Source organism: Raphanus sativus, chromosome 5, assembly GCF_000801105.2.
Source record: "Raphanus sativus cultivar WK10039 chromosome 5, ASM80110v3, whole genome shotgun sequence".
Classification (NCBI taxonomy): Eukaryota; Viridiplantae; Streptophyta; class Magnoliopsida; order Brassicales; family Brassicaceae; genus Raphanus; species Raphanus sativus.
This window is the reverse complement of record NC_079515.1, coordinates 19,038,838-19,056,459: the sequence shown is the minus strand read 5'-3', so window position 1 is coordinate 19,056,459 and position 17,622 is coordinate 19,038,838. Positions and strand designations below refer to the sequence as shown.

Below are 17,622 nucleotides of genomic sequence, written 5' to 3'. Positions count from 1 at the left end.
GAAGAGTTGCAATGGTTAGATAAAGAGTTACAATGGTTGATCACCAAGAGTTGCAATAATAAATATGGTTATTCACCAAAGGTTGCAATTACCAATAGTTGCAATGTTTTGTTTTTATAGTTGCAACTGTTCATACAAACAATTGCAATGGTTCACTTGAAACATTACACCTATTCACTTAAATATATAACACAGGTGTCACTTATCCCATCGCTTGGTGTATAGTGCAAGTGGAAAATACAACTAAATGAATGTGATTTGTGAGTGATTAGGTTAGTATCAGATTCTAATTGAATTTTTTTGGTGTTATCTATCTTATTAAAACTCAAGTACAAAATCAGAGTGTTTCGAGACTTAAATAGGAGGATTAAATTTTTTTGGAGTGTTTGAAAACTTGAATAGTAGTGTTAATGAAATTTGTTTGTATACATGAATAGTAGTATTTATTTAATTGTGTTTCCATATTTTACTTATTTTAAAATTTTAATTAATTATGTTACCTTAATAATAATTGACATCATTAATTATATTACCATAATAATAATAGTGCATATTTTTATTTATGAGTTAATCAATATTAAGTTTGTGCCAGTTATAAAATAAAAAATGTTAAATAACTAGATTTTACATATGACTGAATGTTTGGTTTAGTTTATTTTACTAAAATATTTTTATTTTATTTTCAATTGGTGGAAAATTACGTACCCAAAAACATAGTTCAAAGATATGTTTTTGTGATAAAATAATAACTTAAATCAAAATAATTAAAATGTGCTACATTTATTGCCACTTAATTTTTCTCTCCATATAATTATTTTACTTGATAAAAAAAAACCTTTTCTATTTCACTTAATTTAGCCAAACACATAGAAATATTTTTTTATTAATTTATAAAACCAGTTAGACGTGAACATTATATGTCTATTTAGGTATATGTTGTTCCTTTTGGGTATCTTTTTGTTTGTTTTGAAACTAAGTCCCGCTTGAATATTATAAACTTATGTGTGGATTTTGAGTTGGGTCATTCTGGATCTTGATGAATTCGGTTATGATGTATATGAACCTAAAAATATCTAAATAACCAATGTATCTAAAACGGGTTCGGATATTTGTAACAAAAATAGCTATATAACCTGATTCGATCTAGGTATTTTGATTATCGTTAGTTATATTATGATATACCTAAAATATATGACACTAATTATAAAAAATAAACATCGATGTATAAAAATATATCTCAGGGGCCAATTTAACAAAATATTAGTTGGTTGAGTTGAAATAAATATATTTAAAAATTTATATGAACTGAAAAGAAAAATCAATATAAAAGTACTGTACATTTGGATTCAAAATCATTTCTTTTAACAGCAAACTACACAAATATGTTGATTTGTATACAAATTTAAATTACAGTGTAAATATTTAATTAATATAGAAATATGTCACATTATTTAAACAAAATATCAATATAAAAGTATTGTACAGTTGCATTTTAAAATCATTTATTTTAAAAACAAATCAAATAAATATATTGATTAGAGAGAGAATAAAACAAAGCCAGAAAAACACATAGTTTACTAGAAACACTCTATTTGTCGAGTTTATTATAAAGAAAATTTTACTAAAATAAATACATTAAATTATTACAAAAATAATATATTTTATAAAAAGTAAAAAATAATATTCGCGCTTTTAACAACAAATCATTTATTTCGAAGGGCGGATCAAAATCTAGTTTTATATATGATAGGAAAAAGAGGTTTAAAGTTTAATTGTAAACAATAAGCCGAAATTAACCGACGTCTATATGTTTTTGTTTTGAATTTCAAATAAATAAAAAAATTGAACTCAGACTTCTGTATTGGGTGAAAACTGGATTCTAACTTCCTTTCAGTTTAAATGGTTTTGATTCAACCATCTAAGAAATTTTGTCTATAACAATATTCGAAGAATTACCGACAAAAAGTGTTATTGTCATTTCTGCTGCATGAGTCTTTATGTATACTCTTTTTATCTTTTCGACCAAAGTTCAGATTCTGTAATAAGTAATTACAAGAAAACAAAAAGCTTAATGTCCACTAAATCCGCGTACTTCCTACGTTGGTATTTTTCCCTTAATACATCCTGACATACACATGACATGGGACGTCAAAAGAAATATGAACTTACGTCACAACCTACACATGACCAACTTCGATTTAAACATAAACTATAAATTTAATAAATTATTTATAATAGCATAAAGACACTTTAATGCATAATAATTTTCCACATCTTTATTTAAATAATAATTTCCCCCTTAATAGGGGCTCTATCATTGAGTAATCCCACCACCATTATAAAATGATCTCATCGCCTTGCTCTCTTATGCTAAGTTGTAACCACTTCACTTGTAATCAACTTCTCTACTCTACTAGAGCCAAAAAAAGTAAAAAGATATCGTTATCATCATAAATGGCGGAGAATAAGGTAAATCTTTCGATTAATGGACAGTCAAAAGTGCCTCCAGGTTTCAGATTCCATCCGACAGAAGAAGAACTTCTCCATTACTATCTCCGCAAGAAAGTTCACTCACAAAAGATCGATCTTGATGTCATTCGTGAAGTAGATCTCAACAAGCTTGAGCCTTGGGATATTCAAGGTTCTTCTAACAAATAAACCCTTTATATCAAAATCTCTTTTCATGTCTATCAAGTTTCTTTTTTGAACCATTTTGGTTAGCAAATGCAGAGGAATGTAGAATCGGTTTGACGCCACAGAACGATTGGTACTTCTTCAGTCATAAGGACAAGAAATATCCAACTGGGACAAGAACAAACCGGGCTACAGTCACTGGATTCTGGAAAGCTACTGGACGTGATAAGATCATCTATTGTTGTGTCCGGAGAATTGGACTGAGAAAGACGCTCGTGTTCTATAAAGGAAGAGCTCCTCATGGTGAGAAATCTGATTGGATCATGCATGAGTATCGCCTCGACGATACTCCAACAAGTAATGTAAGTGTAACTATCATTAATACTCATTGTAAGGTTGTAAGAGACAAATCAAGTCTCGAATTAGCTAGTACGCACCACATATATTCGTTTCACTAAGACCAAGATGAAAATTAAAAACAATATATTTATAGAAGTGCCTCGATTAATATGGGTTCTAGGCGATTTAACCGAAACTATCTGCAAAAGGATATAATTAAAAACAACATTTTATATAATTTTGTATGATATATTACTTTTACGTTGTTTCAATTTTTCATTTTAATTTTTAATTACTTCCTAACATTGAATTAAATCATACACACACACATATTTATAGTTCAAAGCAAACTAAAACTGTCCTTTGAGATTCTATAATGGAAAAATTGTTCCCAAAGTTACGAAATGAGGTAAAAGCAGAATTCTCCCTTAAATGAAATCTTTATTTTATAGCTTGAGAAATATTAAGGACATATGCTGTTTATAATTAAATATACTTTTAGGCATTGTTTCGCTATTAATTTTGCACCTAACAACCTCAACAAGTCGCACTTACGACGTCAAAGTCTTCATAATCTTCTAATGCATTTTAATTGATCGATTTGTTACATTAACAGGAATGTTCTGATGTTGTAACTGAAGACCCAATGAGTTACAACGAAGACGGTTGGGTGGTATGTCGAGTGTTCAGGAAGAAGAACTATCAAAAGATCGACGATTCTCCTAAAATCACTCAATCTTCTTCACCTGATGACACTGACGAAAACAAAAGGCCCACCACCTTTCACAACACTCTAAACGCAACCGTTTTGGACCACGTTCTTCTATGCATGGACCTTTCCGGTCCCAATATTTCCGTGCCCGAGGTCCAAACCAAAACTCAACATCAAGACGATCTTTTATTCATGCAACTCCCAAGTCTTGAGACACCCAAATCCGAAAACCTAGTTGGCCAAAGTTTAACGACCACTAACCAACTCGATTCCTCTCTGGTTCAAGAGAAGATAACCGGCAGACCGGTTTGCAGTAATTGGGCTAGTCTTGACCGGTTAGTGGCGTGGCAATTGAACAATGGTCATCTTACGTGTGATCGTACGAGTTTTGACGAAGAAGAAGAAGGTGATGCCATGATGCAGCGATGGGATCTACACTGGAATAATGATGATAATGTCGATATCTGGAGTAGTTTCGCCGAATCATCTTCGTCACTTTCGTCTTTAGACCCTCTTCTTCATTTATCTGTATGATTGTATATACACAAACATATACACACACAAGATAATTTTAAAATATATACTTTCTGTTACTTGCATATAATAAACAAAAAGGTTTGTTAAGAGCTATCTCATGTACTATATTTTGGAGTTTAATAACATTTGTTAAAAGCAAAACTATAAATATTAAATAACCATAAAGTTTAACAAATTGAATAATAAATGACAAAGAATCTTGATTAATTATCATTGTCGTTTTTCGACGATGAACATGTATAAATAAATAAATGAAGTGATATTTGGTTTGACTTAGATCACATTAAGTGAACCAAGTCATGACAAGGTAATAAGATTCTCGCTTCGCTATAATTAGTTCAACTTTTGGTGCGACCGTGTTTATCTTTTTGTTTTCGTTTGAGATTCCTCGTCTTATTCCTCGTGCAAATAGAACAATCTACTTTACCACTTAACTAACTACGTAAACGATAACCCTTTCTTAAAAAAGAAACAAAAATACGTAAACGAAACTATTGTAATTGCACGATTATTCAAAAATGACCTTCTTGAATCTTGGTAAAGGTTGACTGACTGACTTTAATTAATTAGGAAAAATTGGAAATATATAACAAAAATTCATTAACATTGGCCGAATGAAAATAAACCATTTTGTTTCATTTTTTGCATTAATTTCCCTTTATGTCTATCAAAAGTAATAAAATAAACAGCTCTTACACAAAAATTATAAAAATTGAAACATTTGAAAAAAATTTATATCGATTTTCAATTTAGTACTCATTTTTGTTGGATTCTAACATATTAAATACTATATTAAAATATTAGTTTACTAAAATCAGATTCATATTCTACATAAAATGATATGGGTTACGGGTTGTCTACCTTTATTAGAACCAATAGTTTAACTTCATTATTATTAATGACATTTATAATTTAGCAAAAAAAATAATTTAACTTTCATGATATATATTATACAGCAGCGGAATATAACATGTACTGTTTGTCAACATTTTCGAAATTTATATTGAATGCATCTTCTACAGTTCTACTATTAACTTATTACTATATAAAACTCTAAAACACAATCTAGAAACAACTGAAAAGGATGAACTTAGTATAATATGCATTCGAACCTATTGGATTGTAAGGCTATATTCTATGAACATGGTCGGATTTGAGAATTTGGGGGTTTGAAACATTTCTTAAAGAATTTTAGTAGAATTTTTTTTTCAAAATTTGGGAGCCAATATGTATGTAAAATACTCCATCATTTTTAGAGGCCAAGGCCAATGTTTCACTTGCTTATAACCCATATCCGACCCTGTCTATGAATGATCACAGCAAAATCTTTGTATGAGAAATATGGTTATAAATTATTCAGAAATTATTTCAAATCTTGTTTATTTCTATTTTTTATTTTAAATTGATTTTTTTTTCTTAAAAAGACAAACAGTTTAATTATTTATTGTTTGTTTTTTGTTTAATATATCTAAATAACCATCATATATATATATATATAACTTAATATACACATTATATGATTTACATTATATGATTAAACTATTGGAAATAATTGATAGAACGTCGTGTTGACATTTTCTTAAATATATTAACATTTATTTGAATATAATAATACACATGCATTTAGTTAGCAAACTTAATTAAAACATAATAAGTTTTTGCTAAATTTAAAATAGAATAGAATAAATTAAAATCAAATTTTATTAGTATAGATTTAGTTATCATTTGTGGAAAACCATCTTAAAATTTGATCAACCCTAAAAATATATAACTTTGTAAACTAAAGAGATTCAATTTGGTTAAATTTAATTTTTTGAATTTACCATTAGATTTATTACTAATAACATATTTTCTTATCTAAACAGATGCTATTCTATAGTTATATTAAGTTCATAGTATATTATTAGCATTTAAATAACTTTTTAATATAGTTACAATTTTAAAATATTTTTTAAAAAAATTATTTAATATTTAAAATATTTGGAAGATTTAGTTTTAATTTGGTTTTTTTAACATATAATAACTAAAATTTAAACTAAAATTTTATTGGATTTTCATTAAAAATTATACTAATGAAATATCATCACATATATATTATATCATTAGGACAATGTTAGTGACTCGTTATTCTATATTTTCAGTTTTTCCCTTTAACTTTTACCAGCTATTCTTGCAAAAAGCAAAGTTGTATTGCTTTGGTTAAATAAGGTACAATCATATAAAATAACGTTTTAGTGTTGCATCAAAACATACAAATGTTTATTGGTCTGGCTAATTAACATGTAACTTTTTAACATTAGTTAATTATGCTATTATAAATTATAAAAAACATTACATCTATTTATATAAAGAAAAACACTTTCTTTTTTGAGAGTGCCACGTCACTAATTCAATTGCCCAGAATGCAACACCTGTCCCGTTTGTAAAAACTCAGCGTTCCATTTATTTATGTTTGTTTTACGTCTGGGCTTTCTTTTTTTTTTCGTTGTCATTGTTTTGGTTTATAAAGCCCAATCTTTGAAACGCAGAGTAAGTCATTGCCTGAAACGCAGAGTTTTTGATTCTATGGTTTCATCCCATTATCTTCACCGCACAAAATTAAAGGTTCCTGTTCTTCTTCCACACTGAATCGAGAAGGCTTCTCCTTCGATCTCAGCTACCAGCTATTGGAGTTTTGAGATTTTCAATCCACGTGATGATTCGCTTTGTAGATCTTCAATTTCGATGTTTTGCCTTCTTTTCTATCAACGGAAACGTTAACCATAATGGATTTTTACTCCCTGCTCTATCACTCGGAATCTGTATATATACGTCGCAGGTGATATTTCTTGGCAAATCACTTTGAGATTTCCTATTATTACTTTAAAGTTTTTAATTTCTTTGACACTTTTGATTTCTGATTAAGTGATTCCTTGGATCTTTTATTTCTTTCCTGTTTCCAGTTTATTCAAATCAGTTAATACTCTCTTTCGCTTCCCTTCTTTCATTTTTTTTTTAAAATCACAGGAGATGGCGACCTTCACGCCGCTCTCGGAACCACCAAATGGCAGGTTTTCATTCTTTCTCTCCTTCACTGCTCTCATTTGTGTAACGTTTATTGATTGTCGGTATCGTTTCTCTGTAGTTAGATGAATTCCAACGAGCTGTTCAATCTAGCTACGACAATGGTTTGAAAGGTCAAATTCGAGACAGGCATCGTGAGAGTACTTTCGCTATGGAGACTCAGGTTGTGAAGATAGAGAAGTCTCACAAAGAAGCTAGCAAAGGAACTCCGAGACGGGTTCGTTTGGACGAAGATGATCATATGAGCTTGCCCTTTTCTTGGCTGAACCATCTGACCCTGAAAGGAAACAACTTTCCACAAATGGTGTAAAAGTAAATCAGCTTCAAGGACATAGAAGGACGGCGAGTGCTACTGATGATATCAGTGCTTGGATTGCGGTTTCTGATGATGGGGTACTCCACAGCTTTGACGAGCCATTTGTCCGACCTCCACGAAAAGTTCCCAGCTTCTCTGGCTTCTTGAACTATATGGAGTCTGGCTCCAAAAAATCCGTTTGAAAGTGGAAGGCCTTAGATCGTCAAGGAGACTCTGATGCTGTATTGTTACCTAGCCAAACTAACCAAGCAAGATCTTCCAACGTAAGATTTTTTCCCTTTTGTTTACAAATCTCTTACTAAGAAGCTTTCTTACCTTTCCAGCGAAATGAATGTTTTGATAGGGACAAGATCTGTATGGAGTGCGAAGAGGATTGTTTTAAAAAGCAGCTTCCCGGTTGGTATGGAGTTATGCAGAGGCAATCAAAATGGTTTCAGTGTCAAATCCGTAGCAAATCCGTTCAAGCTGCAATTTAAATTCTTCTTTTACGTGTTCTTATAGGTAATATATTTTCTCTTTTCATTCATACGTGTGTAATAGAAACCAATGCTTAAGACTTAAGTATTAAGATGACCTGTTTGTCATTGCAGTGGTAGTGGAAGATCACCTATGTAGAGAAAGACAGGTAAGGACCACGTAGAGTTCATTAGTATTCTGTGTAACGAGTTTTTCAACTGGTAGATTTGGCACAATCTACATTTTTAACCCGTACGTAGTAATTCCTCTGTTATTGATTATCTGTAACGTAGAAAACACATTTTGTTGGATTATTCATTGAGAAAGTAAAAAAATAAGTTTGTCTTTCTCTTTGTTAGAGCCCAATTCGAGTTGAGCACGTTGTGTTTGAAGTGGATGTTTTGTAGAAATGCATCTTGGTTAGAATATTTAAAAGTGATTTCCATCAAAATTTGATCTGATCTTTATTTTACTTTTACAACCAATCCGAGGTGAGTTACTGTTCGTAAACTTTCCCTATGATTCTGTTACGTTACTATCTCCACAGTGAGTCTGACCTCAAGACATATCCTGACATTGGCCAAGCTGTGTTTGGTACCACCGACGTACTTTGTCTCGGCAAGGGTCTAATATCTTGCAAAAAACTCTGAACCCTCTTTTATAGTAAAGGTTATAAAAGTTAAAGGACCATATTAAGAGAAATATGATTTGCCTATTCGCGTTTGAACAAGTAAAAAAGCTAAGGGCAGCAAGTAGATCAGTCAGTTAATATTTCAATAGTCACTCCCTAATTTCTATACAATACTATGAGTTTATATACTATGTTTTATCAAATATAGCTTCGTGGAGAACTTCGCTCTTCTTCGTAGTAAAATTATATTATAATTAAGAAAAAGTAGAGATTATTTGGTAGCTTACCACTATTAGTAATGGAATCTGACAACATTATTTACATATTATTTTGATTATATTCTTACTTTTTAATGTATTGAAGATAGTACTCTACTTGGATCTATACGTAAATACCTTTCCATTCACCAGTAAATGAATTTAGTTTATATTTTCTTAACTCTTTTTGTCAAGAAAAAGTAAATAACTAAAATGGATTCCAAGTGGTGTTAAGGAAAACACAGCAGAAGAGATCTTGAAGTATGTAGAATCCATGGCCCCATCCTCCATGTCGTGAAATAAATTAGCATAAGGCCCACATAGATGAAAGCATTCAAACAAATCCAATTTTTATTTTTGATTCTTCTTGCCTGATCTCTATTTTGATTATGTGCAAGTTAGTCGTGTTATAGATCATATCCTTTTGTTTTGCATACGATATTATTAGGGTCAGTAATTTTTTTTGTCGATTATTAATATACGATATTATTAGGATTTCAGTAATTCTTTCTCGATTATTATATATACAAGTCTAGCCTCTCATTTCATTTGTTTCAATAAAAGTAATATGTCTTTGGTCCTCAGCGTCAAAAAAAAACAATGGCAGTATTGTGCACTATTGGGACCGGGACTGTCTAAGCATATACGCTGTTTGTTTTCATTGACATACCACATCTGATTCTGGATATAAAGTCTGCTGCAAATAAGAAATCATATTAATCAATACTTGGAAAATAATAATATAAGCATTACCTTTTTTTTTCTCAAACATTACCTTCTAATGCAAGTATAGTAGGTAAGCATTACCTTCTAATGCAAGTAAACATGGTAAGGTCTCTAATTACCACTATCAAGCTCTTGGCCATCTTGGATGTTTAGACAAAGCATCAAAGACATTACAAAAGCATCTGAACTTAGATTTTCCTTGGCAAACATTATTAGAAGGATTTAACAATAATTGGCCAACATGCATCACACGTCCAATGCTTAAAACTCTTTTCACACACAATTATTTTAAAACTAACTTACCAACCTTGCAAACCCATAACAAAAAAATAGTAATCCCAGCGACTATGGGCTCAAGTTTTTAAAAGACCAACAACACCAATACCTTTGAAAGCGTACACAGCTTATCAAATATGTCACCCCAATGCTTCTTCGCCAAATCAAACTGCTCTCGCGAATCAAATTAACCAGTATTATAATGTTATGGGAAAAATAACAGCTTATAACTTCATCCTACTCAGACAGACAGAGGCGGCCATGGCTAGACGCAAAGTATATTTCTCAGCAAACAATTCAACACTTTAGTCATCAATCACCAACAAGTTCAAGTAAAGGTATTGGTTGTCTAGGATGAATAATTTGTTCAATAACTTTACAACTGCATCCATGCTATTTGGAACGCTCCACCAAAATTTTACCATCTCCCTGGAACACTGTCTTTACGACATCTACATGATTCAGTTTAAAGCACATGTGATAATTGCATATATTGGTATCGATAATGATCTGTCACTCATGTAGAAATTGCTGCACCATTAGCTCAACAAACACGGCGGTTAAACGTCTTATTTACAAGTCTTTACCAGAGAAACATGCGAAAGCTCAAACCAGAAACGAGCTGCCATCTCAATGTAAAGGAGACCAACTGCAACAATTGCTTCTACTTCAAGCAACCCAAGAAATTCATAACCATCCCTTAGAATGACTTTGTGGGATCAAAGCTAAAACTGCTACAACAACACGCCACTACAAGAAAACATCGTGATTCTGACGGATATTTTCCTCGGTATGTCCTCGGAATAACGGTATTCCGAGGACATACCGACGAAAAACGTCGTCGGAAAAATTTGGTCGGAAAGTTCAGATTCCTCGGAAATCCCTCGGAAATTTCCGAGGAAATTCTGAGGACACTAGTTTCCGACGAAATTCCGAAGAACGTTTTTGAGGACCATTTCGTCGGTATTTCCTCGGATATGTCCGATAGAATATTCCTCGGAAATGCGTCGGTATATTTCCGAGGACATTTCGAGGACATATGCCCTCGGAAATTTCCGAGGAAATCTTTCCTCGGAAATTTCCGAGGGAATATTTCCTCGGAAATTTCCGAGGGCTGTGTCCTCGATAAAGTCCTCGGACATATACCGACGCTTTTCCGAGGATGTGTATCCCTCGGAATATTCCGACGACCCTTTCCTCGGAATATTCCGAGGGATACACTTCCTCGGAATTTTCCCAATTTTTTTTTTTATAAAATTGTAAATTAATTTGTTTTTAATTGGAATTAGAAAATATAAAATTAGAATTAGAATTGAAAGAAAACATATTAGATAATATTCAAAGTTGTACAAATTAAAATAAAACATTCAGAGTTTTTGAAAAAAAAAAAAAGAAACTACGGGAACTGCTCGTTCGGGTACATTCTCTTCATCATTTCCATCATTCTCTCGTTCTGCCTCCTCGTTTCCTCCCATCCCGCCTGTTGATCCGCCATCCTGGTCTCCAACGCAGCAATGCGGTCATCCCTGTCCTTCAACTGATCCATAAATACTGCTGGATCAACTGAGGACGATGGTGCACAAGGAGGAACCGACTGGGATCGACGACCCAAACCGACCAAACGTCCCTTCTTCTTCGGTACCGACTGAAATAGAAAATAAATAAATTTAAATAATAGAAAAGATGATAAATGAAAATAAAATAAATGAATTGAACTTTTAAAGAAGAACATACCGATGCAACGATTTCGTTGATTCGAATCCGGGACAAGTTGGTAGAAGCCGTCGAAGTGGCGTCCATGTCGGTTTGAAGCTGAGATAGACGGATCTCTTCGTCTTCCTTCTGAGTTTGGATCAGGTCGATCACATCCCTCACAACACCATCATCAATCAGCCCAGTATGCTTGTTGGTATGCGCCTTCCTATATAGGAGGAGATCATCAACCGGCTCGCCATCATTTTCTTCCGCCTTGAAATAAACATAAGTTAAACAAACGTTAGAAATTAGAATAAATGCATAAAAAATAAAATAAACATATTTAAATAATTGGAAGAAAAAAAAATTGAACTTACCAAGCGATCTCTGAGAGTGGCAATAGTCTGGGCACCCAAATTGTGCTTGTACATGCCCTTCCCGCCACGATCGCTCTTGCGGTTGTTGGAGTTGGTCAAGGAGATTTCTTTCGTCTCCTCCTTGTTCCAATGCACACACAACTCCTTCCAGACGGTGGGGTTGATCGACTGCGGGACCTTTTAATAAATAAAAAAAATAGTTAAATAAATTCAAAAATAGTTTAAAAAACTTTTAAAAAATAGTTTAATAAATAAAAAAAACCTCGTTGGCGAGCCACTTCTGCTTCCACTCGTAGATCTGCTTCCCATAGTTGTCCATAACTTTATGGACGAAGGCGTTACGGATAAAGGGTGTATGATCGGAATGCCAGTTGAACTCTTGCTGGAAAAAAACACAATTAGTAGAAATTTTATATTAAAGATTAAAAATATAAATAAAAAATTAGAATACTTACCGCAAACTGACGAAACCACATCTGCTGGTCCTCGAGAGGGAAGTGAGTGAAAGTCGGATATCCCTTCTCGAGGGTCGATTTCATCATACGGTTGATCCACCCGCTGATCCCGTTCTTAGATCGGTCGAACCTAAAATAAGGAACAAATTATTAATAATGAATGAAATTTTAATGAAAGAAAAAAAAGACGTTTAATTACCATGTTTGACCGAGTCCCCGTGGCTCCGGAGTAAGATAGGGAAGATGCTCACGACCGGGCTGTTGAACCAACTGTTCAACAGTCATCACTCCCGGAACCACTGGAGGAGCAGGAGAGTGTGCAGCAGCGGGAGCAGAAACCGGAGAGGGAGATGTATGGTAAGAGCTCTGTGGCGATGAAGAATCCCGAGAGTGGCTGGACGAACCCCGAGAGTGGCTCGCCGTACCACCACGACCTCGTGGTGCGGAACGACGAGGTCGAACCCGGGGCTGATCACCAGTAGACCTGTAAATTAAAAAAAAAAGTTTTAGTCAATAAAAATTGAAAAAATATTTAAATACAGATTTTAATCACAAAAATAGTTTTAGTCAATATAAATTGAAAAAATATTTAAAAATAGATTTTAATCACAAAAATATAAATATAATTAGAAAAAATAGTTTTTAATAAAAAAAAGGTTTCAAAAATATTAAAAATGTTTAATAAGTATAGAAATGATTTTATAATTCAAAAAATAGATTTTATATATAAAAAACGTTTTCATAATTATTATTTCGATTTTTAAAAATCTAAAAAATAGATTTTAATCACAAAAATATAAATATAATTACAAAAAATAGTTTTTAATCATAAAAAGGTTTCATAAATATTTAAAATGTTTAATAAATATAGAAATGATTTTATAGTTCAAAAAATAGATTTTCTATACAAAAAACGTTTTCATAATTATTAATTCGATTTTAAAAACACAAAATTAAGAATAAACTTTCAAAAAACTTCTAAATCAACTCAATACAAACAATAATCACAATCAAACTCCCATTACACAATCCTACCAATCACCCTAAAAAAAATCTATCTAAAAACTTCTAAAATCATCACATCTACTTAAACCCCCACCAAATCGAATCTAATAGAGTGGGATAGGGTCCTTACATGATTTATGGATGAAATTGAAGAGGATTAGGGAGGATTCGCCGGAAATCGCCGCGGGAGAAGAGAGTGGTCGGCGGAGATCGCGAGAAGAAGAAGAGAGAAATGGGGAAGAAGAAGTGTTTAGGGTTTATAAAACCGAATTTCCGACGGAAAAACGGCCGTCGGAATTTCCTCGGTCCGTCGGAATTTCCTCGGAAATCAATTATTTAATTTTCGTGAAAAATTTGGCGGTTTCCTTTGCCCGGTTAAATGAAAACATTCTGAGGAAAAGAATATTCCTCGGAAATTCCTCGGTATATTCCGAGGAAATTCCGAGGAATACATGTTTGTGGTTTCAAAACATCAAATTTTTTTGCCCTATATCATTTTTTATATTAATGTAATGCATACCAATGATAATTGTTTGTTTATATGATCCTAAATCATGAAATAACAAAATTCTAAAATGAATTGTATGTATTCCCTTTACCATTCATTAAAGTGTATAAGTGTTTCTCGTATGTTGTGGGGATTTCGTTCATACATTCCGAAAACTGTTTATTATCGGGTGATACACCAATTTTTGACTTCATATTCAGTCTAAGTATTTTAATAAGGCTTATATAAGTGTTATTGAAACCGAAAAATGTTGTTTTCGACTAAAAAAACCTATATTCCTCGGAAAAGCCTCGGAATTTCCGAGGAAATTCCGAGGAAAACTTATGTTTCCTCGGTATTTCCTAAGAATTCCCTCGGAATTTTCCGACGCATTTCCGAGGAAGAGAAAACCCTATAATCAAAACCCTCAATTCCTCGGGATTTCCTCGGAAATGTCCGAGGCTTTTCCGAGGAACAGATACCCTATAACCAAATACCCTAAACCGTCGGAATTCCCTCGGAATTTCCTCGGTATTCTTATATTAAAAAAAAAAAAAAAAGGCGATGCTACTCTGTTTCGGAGTCATCATCACCAGATGATTCTGAATCTGGATCTTGGTGAAACTCTCCAATCTCTGGTTCATCCTCTACGTGAACGACGGCTTCCTCTGCGAAATCGGTTAAATCGACTACAAGGCCAACTGCAGCTAAATCTTCTGCTGCACTTAAGTTGCCAGATGTGCTTGGTTGTAGTGGGTCTTCCAGCTAAATTTTAATTTGTTTAAAGCACTCACATAAGTAAGCATCCATCCAGCAAATTCTCTCTGCTTCAGTTCTTCTAGAGCCTCCTCTGTGGCGTATCTATATTCGAACCGCTTTTCTGCCATGAAAATCCTGTACATATGATGACAATAATGTAATTAATTAAGATTTAAATTTTAACTTGTTAAAATAAAAATTTGTAAGCTAATTTATTTACCTCTCATATTGAAGAATATCTTCGCAGTTGGTGAGCAAATATGTTTGCAAATGACTGCGCTCCTGCTCAGTAAGTCGACGGTCCTTTGGTTTTCCGCTAAGTCGTCCAACATCTGTGAAGATGTCTGGAACCGTAACATGATATGTTGCCCGTTCGCCTCTATCATCATGCCGAGCAGGTCTTCTGTTTTTGGTCTGCATTACCCAGGAAATTCCGACGGAATTCCGACGGCAACGGCTCCTTCCTCGGAATTTCCTCGGTAATTTGAAAATTCCCCAACGGCTCTCTAACGGCTATAATATATCCTCAGATTTTCGTCGGTTTTTTTCCGAGGAATATTGTTTCCTCGGTATTTCATAAGAAAATACCGACGAAATGTTGTTTCCTCGGAATTCCGTCGGTATATTCCGAGGAAATTCCGAGGAAACTCAAAATTTGAGTTTCCTCGGAATTTCCTCGGAAATCTCTCGGAATGTTCCGAGGATCTCATTTTCCGTCGGAATGTCCGTCAGAATCGCCTTGTTTTCTTGTAGTGCGCAGTATCAAACATATCTCCCACAACTTTTACAACAAAATAAGACGTGGATTGTTTAATCATTGGAGCCATTTTACAACGAAGTTCTGGATTCAAACGTCTATATAGAACTAAAAAACTGGTTCAAGTTAGCAAAAAATAATAATAAAAAAACTGGTTTGACAAATACTAATCAATTAAAAAAATAATAACCAAATGAACAACAAACAATGCATACACAAAATTTAATATATTAAACGAAAAATATAGATAAAATTGCTGTAAAATAATCATAAAGCTTAATTCTATTTAAACTAAAATTAAAATAAAATTTAAAATAAATTTGTGCTATCAATTTTAATCGCCTGCCCGCCCGTAGGGCGGGTTTACCCTAGTATACTATATTACAGTCGACGGTTCTATCTATTTTATAAAAATTCTTGTTTAACTTTATCATTTTGAGCCATCTTATGAGATCTATTTTTGATGGAAATTTTTGCACATTTCTAAAAATTTCTTATAAACATTAGCTCCAGTGTTCTACATAATTCATTTTCCGGGAATTGATATTCAAAACTCCTAATATAGAAATATAAATGATTTTGGTCAAACCATGATTAGAATGAAACTTAGTAGAAAAGAAGTGGTGAGTGACACAAAGATGAGATCATTACACTGAATATTATTTTCCATGAAAATTAACTAATTAATAAGATTAAGATGTTAATCAATGCATTAAGAAAATTGGTTAATCTAAAATTTGAAGTACTAGACTGAATTGTTTCAGTAAAATTATAAAATGGTATCAATCCCATTATTATTAAAGGAGGAGCAAAATAGAAAATTTACATTTAAAAGATAGATTATTTACATTTGTGCCATTTTGTCTATGTGTCATAATGAGAATCATTCTCAGCTTCTTTTAACCTTAACCCTTTCATAATTAGAATATTTACATAGTTTGCCATTGGACCACCATATTAAATCATTTGATAAACCGAATAGTTTTTTTATTTTTGTACATGTATGGTTTTAAATCATTTATGGTGAGTCTTCCACACCTAATCATACTCATTTTTTCATTATGTGCATGCAAGCACACTATAAAAATTCTTAGAATTCGTTGTCATCACTCTATATAAAACAATAATGAATTATTTTTAGGTTTCATCAGATCAAGGGCTGAACTACGAAGAAGAAACATCATACCAATTTTTTTTTGTTGAAACACAAAAAACATCACACCAAATTCTAATCAAGAAAATTCATACAATAAATTACATATATGAAAGTCATCGTACTTTGAGCTTTGCCTTACAAAACTCCATCTTATTATATAAAGTTTGGTTCTTCAAAGTTACTAATTAACATGATCGCGACACATGTCAATTATATATTTAAGATTATGACATTTGTTAAATACTAATTTTTTAAAAGTAACTATTTAATAGTAATTTTCCTTTTTAAGTTTTAAACAAATATAGTTAAGCAAAAAAAAATCATACAAACAATTATTTAAAGGAATTTTCCTTTTTTATATCCAAAACAAAGAAAATTATAAAAGCTACGTGAAGCTTGGTTCTTCAAAGTTACTAATTAACATGATTGTGACACATGTCAATTTTATATAAACAATTATTTAATAGTAATTTTACTTTTTTGAGAAAAAGTATTGTAAATAATAGTAACTAGCTTTATCATAAGATATATTGTTTTACAATTATATTTTTATGATTTTAGAAAAGGAAAATTAATGTTAATATTATTGTACAAATCGGTTTTGATATAGAATTTTTAAAAACGAAAAATTACTATAACTTTGTTTTACAAATCGTGTTAATATGTCAATAATAAGATTGTAGTTTTTTTTTGGTTTATGACCTTTTAATTAGGATTTGAATAAAGGAAAATTAACATTAAACATTCTTTTAAAATTTTTTGATTAAGATTTTACAAAAGGATAATTACAATCAATATAGTTTTTACAATTATCTTTTCTTTATGATTTTAGAAAATAAAAATTAGTGTTAAATATTGTACAAATTGATTTTGGTATAGGAGAAGGAAAATTACTAAAAAATACTTTATAGTAATTTTCAATTTTAAAAAAGATCTAAACAAAAATTAATTGTAAAAAGGAAGTGAATTTTATTTTTTATTTAA

General features: G+C 32.0%; 1 protein-coding gene and 1 pseudogene across 1 annotated transcript; both read left to right on the top strand.

The window, feature by feature from the left end:
* The first annotated feature begins 2,348 nt into the window (after positions 1-2,348).
* Positions 2,349-4,354, top strand: LOC108859862 (NAC domain-containing protein 12). The gene is made up of 3 exons (XM_018633768.2): positions 2,349-2,641; positions 2,731-2,996; positions 3,590-4,354. Exons 1-3 carry the CDS (start codon positions 2,455-2,457, stop codon positions 4,217-4,219), a joined length of 1,083 nt encoding a protein of 360 aa, XP_018489270.1. The 5' UTR covers positions 2,349-2,454; the 3' UTR covers positions 4,220-4,354.
* A 386-nt stretch (positions 4,355-4,740) lies between these two features.
* On the top strand, positions 4,741-8,077 carry LOC108858428 (uncharacterized; annotated as a pseudogene).
* Positions 8,078-17,622: the final 9,545 nt, after the last annotated feature.